At 40.5% G+C, this 13,727-nt stretch overlaps 1 protein-coding gene across 1 annotated transcript in view; it reads right to left on the reverse strand.

Moving 5' to 3' along the window:
- Nucleotides 1-4,406: 4,406 nt before the first annotated feature.
- LOC110136021 (ankyrin repeat domain-containing protein 26-like) overlaps nt 4,407-13,727 on the reverse strand; it is a 57,149-nt gene continuing 47,828 nt past the window's right edge. The window contains 4 exon segments of the mRNA XM_070471864.1: nt 4,407-4,644; nt 6,078-6,123; nt 8,956-9,181; nt 10,397-10,566. Of these exon segments, the coding sequence (XP_070327965.1) occupies nt 4,508-4,644; nt 6,078-6,123; nt 8,956-9,181; nt 10,397-10,566 (579 nt within the window). The 3' untranslated portion in view covers nt 4,407-4,507.

Genomic DNA, 13,727 nt, shown 5'->3' on the forward strand with positions numbered 1-13,727 from the left:
AAGGTGGCTTAGAACTCAACATTCAGAAAACTAAGATCATGGCATCTGGTCCCATCACTTCATGGCAAATAAATGGGGAGACAGTGGAAACAGTGACAGACGTTATTTTGGGGGGCTCCAAAATCACTGCGGATGGTGACTGCAGCCATGAAATCAAAAGACGCTTGCTCCTTAGAAGAAAAGTTATGACCCACCTAGACAGTCTATTAAAAAGCAGACATTACTTTGCCAACAACCGTTTGTCTAGTCAAAGCTATGGTTTTTCCAGTGGTCATGTATGGATGTGAGAGTTGGACTCTAAAGAAAGCTGAGCACTGAAGAATTGATGCTTTCAAGCTATGGTACTGGAGAAGACTCTTGAGAGTTCCTTAGACGAAAAGGAGATCCAACCAGTCCATCCTAAAGAAAATCAGTCCTGAATATTCATTGGAAGGACTGATGCTGAAGCTCCAACACTTTGGCCACTTGATGTGAAGAATCAACTTATTGTAAAAGACCCTGATGCTGCAAAAGACTGAGAGCCGGAGAAGGGGGTGACAGAGGATGAGATGATTAGATGGCATGGTTGATTCTATAGATGTAAGTTAAAGTAAACTCCGGGAAATCAAGGGCAGGGAAGCAAGGCATGTTGCAGTCCATGGGGTTGCAAAGAGTTGGACATAATTGAGCAGTGGAACAATAATAATAATGCAGAGGTTCACAAAGAAATATGACTGTAAGGGGTGACTACAACTGGGAGTTGATATCAGCCAGTTCAGTTGCTCAGTTGTGTCTGACTCTTTGCAACCCCATGGACAGCAGCACACCAGGCTTCCCTGTCCATCACCAACTCCCGCAACTTATTCAAACTCATGTCCATCGAGTCAGTGATGCCATCTAACCATCTCATCTCTGGCGTCCCCCTTTCCTCCTGCCTTCGATCTTTCCCAGCTTTAGGGTCTTTTCCAGTGAGTCAGTTCTTCACATCAGGTGGCCAAAGAATTGGAGTTTCAGCTTCAGCATCAGTCCTTCCAATGAATATTCAGGACTGATTTCCTTTAGGATTGATTTGTTGGCTCTCTTTGCAGTCCAAGGAACTCTCAAAATTCTTCAAAACCACAGTTCAAAAGCATCAATACTTCAGTGTTTTCTTTATAGTCCAACTCTCACATACATACATACAACTGGAAAAACCATAGCTTTGACCAGACAGACCTTTGTTGGCAAAGTAATGTCTCTGCTTTCTAATATGCTGTCTAGGTTGATCATATATTTTCTTCCAAAGAGCAAGCATCTCTTAATTTCAAGGCTGCAGTCACCATCTGCAGAGATTTTGGAGCCCAAAAACATAAAGTCTCATAATGTTTCCATTGTTTCTCCATTTGCAGTGAAGTGATTGGACCAGATGCTATGATCTCAGTTTTCTGAATGTTGAGCTTAACACAACTTTTGCACTCTCCTCTGTCACTTTCCTCGCTTTCTGCCATTAAGGGTGGTGTCATCTGCATATCTGAGATTATTGATATTTTCCCAGCAATCTTGATTCCAGTTTGTGCTTCATCCAGCCCAGCATTTTGCATGATGAACTCTTTATATAAGTTAAATAAGCAGGGTCACAATATAATAAAGCCTTGACGTACTCCTTTCCCAATTTGGAACCAGTCTGTTGTTCCATGTCCAGTTGTTGCTTCTTGACCTGCATACAGATTTCTTAGGAGGCAGGTCAGGTGATCTGGTATTCCCATCTCTTTAAGAATTTTCCAGTTTCTCCTGATCCACACAGTCAAACACTTTGGTGTAGTCAAGAAAGCAAAAGTAGATGTTTTTCTGGAACTCTCTTGTTTTTGTGATGATCCACTGGATGTTGACAATTTGATTTCTAGCTCCTCTACCTTTTCTAAATCCAGCTTGAATATCTGGAAGTTCACGGTTCACAGACTGTTGAGGCCTGGCCTGGAGAATTTTGAGCATTACTTTGCTAGCGTGTGAGATGAGTACAATTGTGCAGTAGTTCAAACAAGCTTTGGCATTGCCTTTCTTTGGGATTGGAATGAAAATGGACCTTTTCCAGTCCTGTGGCCACTGCTGAGTTTTCCAAATTTGCTGGCATGCCGAGTGCAGCACTGTAATAGCATCATCTTGTAGGATTTGAAATAGCTCAACTGGAATTTCATCACCTCCACTAGCTTTGTTCATAGCGATGCTTCCTAAGGCCATGACTTCACCTTCCAGGATGTCTGGCTGTACATGAGTGATCACACCTTTGTGGTTATTTGGATCATGAAGATGTTTTTTGTACAGTTCTTCTGTGTATTTTTGCCATCTCTTCTTAATATCTTCTGCTTCTGTTAGGTCCCTACCATTTCTGTCCTTTACTGTGCCCATCTGTGCATGAAATGTTCCTTTGGTATCTCTGATTTTCTTGAAGAGATCTCTAGTCTTTCCTATTCTATTGTTTTCCTCTATTTCTTTGCGCTGACCAATGAGGAAGACTTTCTTATCTCTCCTTGCTATTCTTTGGAACTCTGTATTCAGGACACTATATCTTTCCTTTTTTCCTTTGCCTTTAGCTTCTCTTCTTTTCTCAGCTATTTGTAAGCCCTCCTCAGACAACCATTTTGCCTTTTTGATTTCTTTGTTCTTGGGAATGGTCTTGATCACTGCTTCCTGTACAATGTCATGTCCACAGCTCTTCGGGCACTCTATCGGATCTAATCCCTTGAATCTATTTGTCACTTCTACTGTATAATCACAAGGGATCTGATTTAGGTCATACCTGAATGGCTGCAAAGAATGTATTCCATCTGACTTCAGTATTGACCATCTGGTGATGTCCATGTGTAGCATCTTCCCTTGTGTAGGTGGAAGAGGGTGTTGGCCACGACCAGTGCGTCCCCCAGGAAAACTGTTGGCTTTGCCCTGCTTTGTCTTGGACTCCAAGGCCAAAGTTGCCTGTTACTCCAGGTATCTCATGACTTCCTACTTTCTCATTCCAGTCCCCTACAATGAAAAGGACATCTTTTTTGGTAGTTAATTCCGGAAGGTCTTGTAGGTCTTCATAGAACGTTCAACGTCACCTTCTTCAGCATTAATGCAATTACTGCGAGTTGATACACTACTTAATAGTTGATAGGGAGTAGGAGAAAAAGGCATCTTCTGAAAAACAGGTGACTTGTCTTGTGCGAGGCACTTATGGGAGAACAGATAACATTTAGGAAGGGAAATGGTACCTTATATCCCAGAGGATATATGGGAGAGAGGGGAGTTTTGTCATAATGTCTGTTTGTCGGGTGCTTTTTCTAAAAAAAGAGTCTTTCCCAAGACTTTTTCCAAAAAGCAAAGCAAAAATACATAGATTGGTAGATAGGTAAAGATAAGGTGAAAAGTCTTAGGCAAATCTTCTTTATCCATGAGGAACTTTCTCTAATTTTAACACTGTCTCCAAAAGTAAATCAAAAGCCAATTAAAACCGACACAAACGCATTCCTTTCTATCGTTGAATAATACACAGCTTCTTTATCCATTCATCTATGATGGACATCTAGGTTACTTCTATGTCCTAGCTACTCTAAGTAGTGCTGCAATGAACACTGGGGTACATGTGTCTTTCTGGAATCTGCTGTATGATGCAGGGAACCCAAAGCTGGTGCTTTGTGGCAACCTAGAGGGGTGGAATGGGGAGGGAGGTGGGAGGGAGGTTCAAGAGTGAGGGGCCATACACATACCTATGGCCAATTCAAGTCAATGTTTGGCACAAACCATCACAATATTGTAAAGTAATTACCCCCTAATTAAAAATAAAAATGATAAAAAGTTAAGTCATTTAAAAGGTAGAAGCTCAGGCAAATCTTATTTCCCCATGAGGAAAGGCCTATGAATGTGTGTTTAAAGATACATATAGTAAGTTTTATGTCACTATTAACAATTGTAGTACATCAAAACATTGACGGAAGCCAAAACAGCAGTATCTAAATCTTTAGGTCTACACAGGGTGATAAAAACTGGAAAATACAAAAATGCTACCAATCAACACCAATAAATATTAACGACATGTCTGGTTGCTTGGGTGCTGTTTAAACAGTTGGTGTTAGGGCTCTGTTTGAGTCTGTAAAGGGCGTCCCTGGTGGCTAAAATGGTAAAGAATCCACCTGCAATGCAGGTGACCTGGGTTTGATCCCAGGGTCTGGAAGATCCCCTGGAGAAGGGAAGGGCTCCCCACTCCAGTATTCTTGCCTGGAGAATTCCATGGACAGAGGGACCTGTTGGGCTACAGTCCTTGGGGCCGCGCACAGTCAGACATGATTGAGTGACTGACTCAATCACTTAGAATATGGAAAACTCACCAGTGCTGATGTTTAAATCAGCTAAAAAGTTAGAGGCTGAGAAACATCACTTAAAATGCTACATAAATTTTCATCATACACACATAATACAAAAATATTTTCCTTTAATAAAGCTTTTCTCATCATGTTTAATGGGAAACAAAGAAATGCCATGTTCAGTAGGGAAAAGTTTATTATTTATCTTTCTAAATCATGTATCTTTCCTTCAAAATCTGTATATCTTGTTCTTCTGTTTACAAAAGTAGGTCATCACACACATCTGGCTCATCTACAGAGCCTCGAGAAGACAGTCTAAAGGCATCAGATGCAAACTGAGCATCAGCTGAAAGAAAAGGAAAGAATTATATTCTTTACTTAAAATACTTGGGTTAACTAAGATTAGTTAAAAACAAACAAACACACAAAAAACCAAAGAGACCTCTCCTAGTATTCTGAAATGTGAAATCTATCTACTATGACAAAACATAAAATACTAATCAAGATTACAATTTTCTAATCTGCTTATGGTCACAGGTGGGCTGAGTATCAGAGAACCTGGTTTTCTCATCTTTCATGCGTTTACTCAGTAACTCTGTGCAAAGGTTCTGTGACAAACAGTGGAATGACAAGATGAAGGTGACCCCGTCCGCCCTGAAAACTGGTATCCCCTAAACTGGAGAAACAGACAAACAGGCCATTTCCATACAGAGTCTTCAATACTAAGACAGAAAAGATGGCACAAGGAACAGACAGGAGGGGCAGCCAGCTTTGTGTCCATCCTGGCGGCTTTCTGGTGGAGGTGATATGCATGTCGCTACCTGAAGGACAGGAAAGGACAAGAGGCAGAGGGCAGAAGCCGGACAGAGACTGCAGGGGCGCAGGCGAGTCTGTGGGATCCTGCATGGTCGGGTGGGCAGATGCGGAGCTGAGGGGCAGAGTAAGGTGGTGAAGAGATGAGGCCGACTGCTTTGGCGGGACCCAAATAGATGTGGGTGTGTGGAGCTGAGGCCGACTGCTTTGGCGGGACCCAAATAGATGTGGGTGTGTGGAGCATTTCCTGAGGGTGAAAGATAAACTGGTGACGCATCAGTGGCAGGGAAACTTTAGTCACCCACCCGGTGACCGCTGAACACGCGTGACTGCCTGAGTCTGCACGTCCCAGCCTTAACCACCACCAACACGGAGACGGTGTGGACGCCACACTTTCTGAGAATGGTGTCAGGGGTAGGAAGACAGCTCCACAGGGATGGAGGAAGTAGGAGGAGGATACAGCTAGAAATAAAAAGAAATACATAGACCTTCAGAGATTGTCTTACAAGCGGTGGTGAAAGTCAAAGTGAAGTTGCTCAGTCGTGTCCGACCCTTTGTGACCCCGTGGACTGTAGCCTACCAGGCTCTCCGTCCATGGGATTCTCCAGGCAAGAGTACTGGAGTGGGTTGCCATTTCCTTCTCCAGGGGATCTTCCTGACCCAGGGATCGAACCCGGGTCTCCCGCATTGCAGGCAGACGCCTTAACCTCTGAGCCACCAGGGAAGCCCTCCATACGCTCAAGGGAGCCACCACACCTCCAGGTACAGTACATGGTGAATAAAGAAGGAAGAAGGGTATTTTTCACTATGACTGCTCATGCTTTCACATTTTTCCTTAGCTATGTATAACTAGCATATAACACATAGCATCTGTTATCCAAACAATGGAAAGAGATGCCATTTATTGTTTACAATGTATTTCAGAAATCAACGTCTACATTTAATTCATACATTTTGGTAACATACCTTCTCTTATTCCTCTAGCTATACTCCTGTCCAACTCCCGCTGCATCTGAAATAAGTCAAATATTTATCTTTAAGATAAACAAGTTATACATTTATAACTTATTAAATGTGACTTTTAAATACTTTTAGAGACTAGACCTAACCTGAAGATTACTTCAGTAGAAAAAAAAAAATCACATAAATCAAAGAAAATGAATTCCTACTGATTCTGCTTATAGATAACAGAGAATATATACAAGGAATGCTATTTAGACTAATCTGATAAAAAGTACAATAAATATCAGTCTATCAAGTACACATAATTTCAGAGAATTAGGGAATGACCCATAATCCTCGGAATGACCCACAAGATGCCTATCTTCTCCCCTAAAAGCTCCTGGCCTAAATATGTACCTCCAAGACTTCATTTTGATTTCTAGGTGAGGATCCTGTTCAAATGGAGGAAGTAGTGTGAGTCAAATGTTAATAAGGAGAACACATCTGTGACTTTCTTTAAACTTTTCCATTTAAAGAAAACACAGAAAGCGGAGAAGATTATACACAAGAAAACAATGTACCAGCAGGATTTAATTCTGAAGATGTTTAGTGAGAAGGATTCTCTCCTAAGTGTTAGTCTCTGAACTATGTCCCATAGAAGGGGAAGGCCCCACAGGGGTCACTGCAGGGTGGAGAGACAGAGAAGTCACAGTCGCAGGGGCTCTGGACGCTCTTTAGCCGAACATTCTATACTTGTCTCCATTTTATATAACACGGTTCCACGCAGAAGTTTTTTTTAAAGAAAGGCTGCTTCCTTTGAAGAAAAAACCTTCTGTAAGGGATGAGACTCATTGATTTACTCAAAGTTCCTAATTCGACAAAAGAAGTAACAAAGCCAATGGCCTTCTTACTGAGTCCTATGCCAGCTACTTCCTCAGGTTAAGAAAAAACACACAGATTTTTCACTATAACATAGACACAATGAATATGTAAATCCTTCTTATATAATTAAACAATGTTTGTGGCATGACATGACTTTCTAACTAAATTATGTGCCTTAAATGCATAAATAATAAATCAATATCAAACTCCTATTTGGAGCAATCAATATAGTTAATTTAGAAAGGATAAATATGTTTTAAAAACAGGACAGGGAACGTGAAGGAGAAAATCTTTATTTGAATCAAGCAGGCCAAAACTGAAGAGATTTGTCCTTCAAAGGATGTTTGCTTCCTCCAGATAAAACCTGGTGAACTAAAATTAGTCAACAATGAATTATCCACATTTGGGGTTATTTAGAACAAAATTTAAAACACACAACAGATCCCTCTTTACTGTCTAGCATACTTCTATCCAAGCTCTCATCATTAGTTAGTTGATACAAAAAGGATGAGTGTAATCTCAACTATAATCTAAATCCGGTCAGAAATTACAGTTGAACTTCATTTCCTCAGCCTGAAGTTTCAAGGGGATGACTTATACTCCTACCCTCTGTGTGAGAAGAGAGGAGATTTATCTAACGGGTGAGTTTGGGACAAGGAACTAACAAGAGCTTGCTGGTTCCAAATCTCTTCTTTGAAAAGATGTTATATGTTGGAGAAGGAAATGGCAACCCACTCCAGTATTCTTGCCTGGAAAAATCCACGGACAGAGGAGTCTGGCGGGCTGAAGTCCATGGGATTACATGACTGAGCATGTGTGCACGAGGGTGGAGGGAGATGGGTTGGTAGCAATAAACTGGTAGAACTAAAAAAAAAAAAAAAAAAGATGTTATGTGCCCACAGCATCGTGAACTTGGGTCTGCAGTAGGCAGCCTGCCCCCGGGACGGGGGTCAAGCACTTGCCTCCTCCTCTTAGGCCTGCCTGGGGAAGTGTCTGACTTGGGATGAAGTGCTCGGAGGCCCGCTGGGAATGCACAGCTAAAGCACGTCCTCCAGGTTCACGGCTCTCAAGTACTAAGACCCAACGTAGCCACAGTACTGTCGAAGAAACGTTATGATGGCAAGAAGTCAAATGAGAAAACAGGCTGAGACTGCATTTAACAAGGGCTACTTTTCTCTGCATCACGAACATCACAAAACCCTATCAAAACGATAAACCCGTGTGCACTGACTGAAATGGATATTTTAACCACAATGATTATACAATGAAAACTGGTTGCAATTTAAACACTACCCATCATCCCTATCTTTCATACCATTCATCCAGGTGATGTCAAGATAGAGATAAAGTGAGCTTCATTTATAATTTTTAAATGTTTCCATTAAGTACAAATTCAGAAACATTCTACAACTGCTCAGCAAGATAGCTTTTAGAAATTTAAATCAAAATTCTATAAGGAAAATGGCAATTAAAGACGTACTCTTGTACAAGAAAATAACAAAAAATGTTCACCCAAACCCAGAAATTAATCTTTTGATTTAGTATTACCAGTTTGTTTAATTCATTAAAAAGGGTTTATCGAGGATTTCTTCAAGTGAAAAAACACCCATATGAGGCTAGTGTTTAGATGCCAGTGATTCACTTATGCTTAGGGGGAGATAAACTGTGGTGGGTGCAACAGAGCTCGGAAGTGAGTATGAACCACTGCCAAAGTGAAATCAACTAGGAAGTAAGTCAAACATCTTAAAGTATACTTTTAATTACTATGCAAAAAGATTTCATTTCTAAAGTAGAATTTCAAGGCAGCTTTTCAAGAAATTTTAAAAGTTAAGTATCTCTTAGAAACGAGAGCTCTAGGACAAAAAATCATTAAATGTCTCCTTGATTAGCACAGTTAATGATAGCTTTTACTGAGTGTGCATGAGACAAAAAAACAACTCAGAAGTTCACCAAATTGAAAACAAGGATCATTCATAACAGAAATGGAACACCCAGTGAAAAAAAATAGAATAGAACTAACCTTGGTCAAGTAAGTCTCCATGCTGTCATCTGAACTGCGTGGAATTGAGGTAGAGAACCCTCCATGTGCTCTTAGAGTAAGACTTCCATGGAACACTAAAGGATTATTGAAATTTCCAACACAAGGGGGCTCCAGGACTGGCCTCATGCTAAGAGTCCTGAATGAAGATCTGTTCTGCTTCTCCACCTCAAGTTTGGTGCTGATCTCTGCCAGCCTCTCATGAAACCTGGGGAAGATGGAAAACACCAACTTTGTTCATGTCTCCCTAAATGATTTTCATTTTTTAAGTTGCCGTATAATAAACGGAATTCCCATTAAAATGTTTGAACCCTGAAGACATAGAGCGGGCCTCCTGTAAACAGTGACAGCTGTGACCTTGTTCTAAAGAAGCACACGTGTGTTTGGGGCTCCTCAGGTAGCAAGTCACTGCTGGGAGAGGAGAGAAAGGGCATCAGAGAGAAAGGGAGGTGGGCCCACAGTGACCCCTGCTGCCTCTGGGACAGGCCTGCCCCCAGGAAACAGTGCAGGGGTGAAGGGACACGCCTCCCACAAAGCCGCGTTCACACAAAGCCGCGTTCAAGCATTTGCTTTCACCACCCTTCTGTACACGTGTCACTCACGACCTTGGAGAAATTAAGCATGTGGCTCTGAGGTATCACCTAGAGCCACAATCTCAAGGGAGGATGAGGAAGTCAAAGGGTGAGCCTGAAAAGAGCTAAAACAGCCTCAGCAACAATTACAGGTATCCCCTGCTTTTCCAAAGTGCACCTATGTTACTCCGCTTATAGGAAAGGCCTACATCAGCATCTGTTTTTGATAATCGAAAAAAAATTTTTTTTTTTGAAGAGGCTTTTTGGTTTCATATAAAAAGGTTCAGTGTGCGTTTTACAGAGAGGCACATCGAGCTCCCCAAGCAGGGAGACTGGTCCCACTGAGCTCCTTCCCGGAAGCCACACCCCACATCTCAGGTCAAGTTACCTATCTGTGCTTCACTGTGAGCACCTGTGCTTCACTTGTGCATATTCATTTCATGTACCGACTAGCAGAATGTGTCCTTGGGTCCCTGCTGCTTTGCTTTATGCTGTTGGGCTTATGGAAGGCTTCCTAGGAAAGATGGACTCGGCCCTGAGGTGCGATCTGCCCTTTCAGTCCTCCACACCCCTCAGTCAGGTCACCATGCTATTTCTAGCCAGTCTGTGAATTATCCTGCCTTTCGCCCCTGTGTTCATTGCCCCCAGACTCGCAAGCATACCTTTATGCAGTGTAGAAAAACTTACAAGGACACAGTATTTATAGCTTGTCCTAGGGCGCCCTCTAGCAGTGACCATCTAGTCAGCAATCACTTCCTACTAATCTCATGTATCCCACTCTATAAAAATTAGGCTTTAGAGACAAAGTAATGAACTAAATGTAGTTTCTGTGATTCTGTGTTTTGACTTACTTGTCTAGTTTATCTTCCAATGACTTTCTCACTTCACATTCTGCTAGGTAGAGTTGCTTATATTGTTCCAATGCTGCTTTATGAGAATCTTCTTGCAAAGTTTTCATTTTGAGGACTTGAGATTCCAAGTCTTTAATTCTGAGGTCCAGCTGTTGAGATCCAGCTTGTGTCTAAGGCACATTGAAAAAGATAATATTTTAAAAATAATCATTAACCTGGAAGATTATATTTGTTCCCTTTGTTTTCAGTCAGTGATTCAGAGAGCGATTTTAAAGGTGAAAAAAATAAAAGAGCAGAAGTTTAAAACAATTATCAATGTTAAGTGGATTAAATCCGAATTATGAAACTCAAGTGGAATCACTGCTATAGTAGTACTTATATAATCTGATAATACAAAGAATAAGAGGATCAACTTAAAATTTTAAAAATTGAACAAGACAACTTAAGACTAATTCAAGAAAATGGTACCAGTTTTAAACCACAATATTTTCTTTTCTTCCTAATGCTCTTGTTTTTTTTACCAATTGGTGTTATAGAAGAAAGGATTCTCTAGTGAGAATCATTCTGAAAGGTCAATTTAGTGATAACGGTGATGGAAACGGAAAGTTTTAAAGGGAAAACAAGCGCCCCCCTTCCTTCCAGAAATCTACAAAACTAACTGCTCTAAGGGAGGGAGAGGAAACACATAAGCTGTATCCATCCAGAACGTAATGCACAGTGAGAGCGAATTCCAGCACATGACAGAGCAACAAATTAACCTAGAAAAACAGGCTGACTTCTTTTAATTTCTCTACGAGATCCTATCTCGCTCTTTCTTCAGTCCCCTGTTGATACTGCTCTATTTGACTGTGTTCCATCATATTCATTTCTATAGGACTTTTGAGGTTCACTACTTCTCGCTAAAACTTCTTTTTCTTCTCTCTAGTTTTTTACATTTCTTTTCCATTCATTTCATAGATAAAAACTCCTGTTGAAAAACTTGATTTTTTGCATCCAGGTGCAGACATTTGGAAGATGCAGTTTCCAGCTCTGCCGGAAGATCATCACTCTTCAAGAATAAAATGATACCATTTGCTAATGAAGAAAGTGGACTGAGCATAGCCTTACTCAAACCCAGGATCAAATACATACGATGGTACCTGTTTTGTAGAATGGAGGACCAGGGATTACTCAGAGAATCAAGAAAGAAGTTCAAACCACCAAGAGTCACAGAATATATTCTTCACTGTCATCTTTGTCACACAATAATTGCACTTGATTTTACACTCTTGTATTGTTCTACAAGAACATGTTTCTATCTTTCCTCATGAAATGACTACAAGTCATTGCTTAGTAGAATGTCTCTTACTCCTCCCCCCAACTTAATGTCCCAGGATTTTAAAGAAGTTTGAGGGATACTGTATTGAGTTATTTAGGGCTAAGTTATTAAATGCCTCCCAAAAGAAAACTGTGAGAATAAGACTCTAATTGATAAATCTTGTAAATATGGATTCTAATCCCATAAGCCTTGTTCTGAAGTACAAAGACTTTTTGCTAATTTGAATTGCATTCCAAAGAGAAATTATTTGCAAGGTTAAAGAAATCCCATTTCCTGACAGTGTACAGAGATGATCCACACATTTTTCTCAACAGTAACAAGAAAAAATGCCTCATTCTTGTAATCCTTTGTTACTGTCCATTGATGCAAGACAAGTGCTGTGCATATGAATAAATATTCCCTGTTACACCAGTGTATACTCAGCCAAGATTTCCCCTCATGGAAAAAATGTCAACAGTGTCAAATGAGGAGCTAAACTATTCCTCAGAGACTAGATAACAAGGGCTGATGTGAAAAGGTCAATGAGAGCTGGACAGTCAGGAAAGCTCCACGAAGGAGGAGAGACTGGGCGCCAGGTCTGAAATAATGAAGGCCTACCCAAGAGGAAACGAAACTGTAAAGACAGAAAGGCCAGTCTGAGCAAGGGCCAAGAAAAGGTGAAATCAGCCAGCTAACTCTGAGGATAAGATCCAACCATGGGAAGTAAAAACATGCCCACACAGAATCATGAAAATCAATGTTCACAACAGCATTATTAATAGCCCCATAGTGGAAACAACTCAAAGCTCCATCAACTGATGAATGGTTAAATGGCTTAGCTTACTGTTGCTTGACAACCAACAGAAAGAGAAGAACTGACATGTGCTATCACATGCATGAACCGTGAAATCATGATGTCAAATGAGGAAAGCTAATCCCAAAGGAGCATAATGCATGATTCCATTTATATAAAATACTGAGAATAGGTATGTCTACAGAGACAGATATTAGACTAGGGGTTGCCTGGGGCTGAGGGAGATGGGAGGTCACGGGTGGCAGCTAAGGGATGCAAGGTTTCTGTTGGGGGGTGATGGAAATGCTCTAAAATTGACCGTGGTCACAGGTTACACCTCTCTAGACTAAGAGACACTGAACTACACATGTTGAGTGGGTGAATTCTATGGAACATCAATTATATCTCAATAGCTTTTTCAAAGAAATCCAATGGCAGGATCCAGATAATCTTCTTCATTCTCTAGTTTGGATGTATGTATTCTACACTGTCTGAATACGTCCATGCTTTTACAATATACTTAACATGAAAAGGAAAGAAGGCAATGCCTAAACTTCAACCGGTTTGTATAATACCCTTTCTGCACAAGTTAATCTGAAATCCATGAAATAAATATACATAGAACTCTACAGCCATTCACATAAGGGAAGATGAGAAATGATAATTTTCTGAACGTTCCATTAAACTAATATTATCCGCTGATTTTAATCTGGCTTGCCTCATCACGGGAATACATCTATCACTTTATTTTTTTTTCATTTATTTTTATTAGTTGGAGGCTAATTACTTCACAATATTGCAGTGGGTTTTGTCATACATTGACATGAATCAGCCATGGAGTTACATGTATTCCCCATCCCGATCCCATTATCAGAAAATGATAATTTTCTGAACATTCCATTAAACTAATAATATCCTCTTTTTTTAATCTGGCTTGCCTCATCATGGGAATACATCTATCACTTTAAAAAGTATTGTTTCAAAGAAAAAAAAAGGCTCTCAACTTGTGTGAACAATGAGGCACAGTTCTCAACTTTCCTAAGGGGAAATAATAGAAGAAAAAAATAACTTAATGCAGATGGCAGGATGAAAGTCAGAGTTTAAGAAACAAGTGCATTATAATGATAAGAAAATTGGAGTAAGTTACTCGTAACAAAAATACAGGAGAAAGCTGACCATGAAAATGAGTGTCCTAAAACACTTTATCCTACATATGAACTGTCAACACGTTCAATTTCCTA

Source organism: Odocoileus virginianus, chromosome 9 (assembly GCF_023699985.2).
Source record: "Odocoileus virginianus isolate 20LAN1187 ecotype Illinois chromosome 9, Ovbor_1.2, whole genome shotgun sequence".
NCBI lineage: Eukaryota > Metazoa > Chordata > Mammalia > Artiodactyla > Cervidae > Odocoileus > Odocoileus virginianus.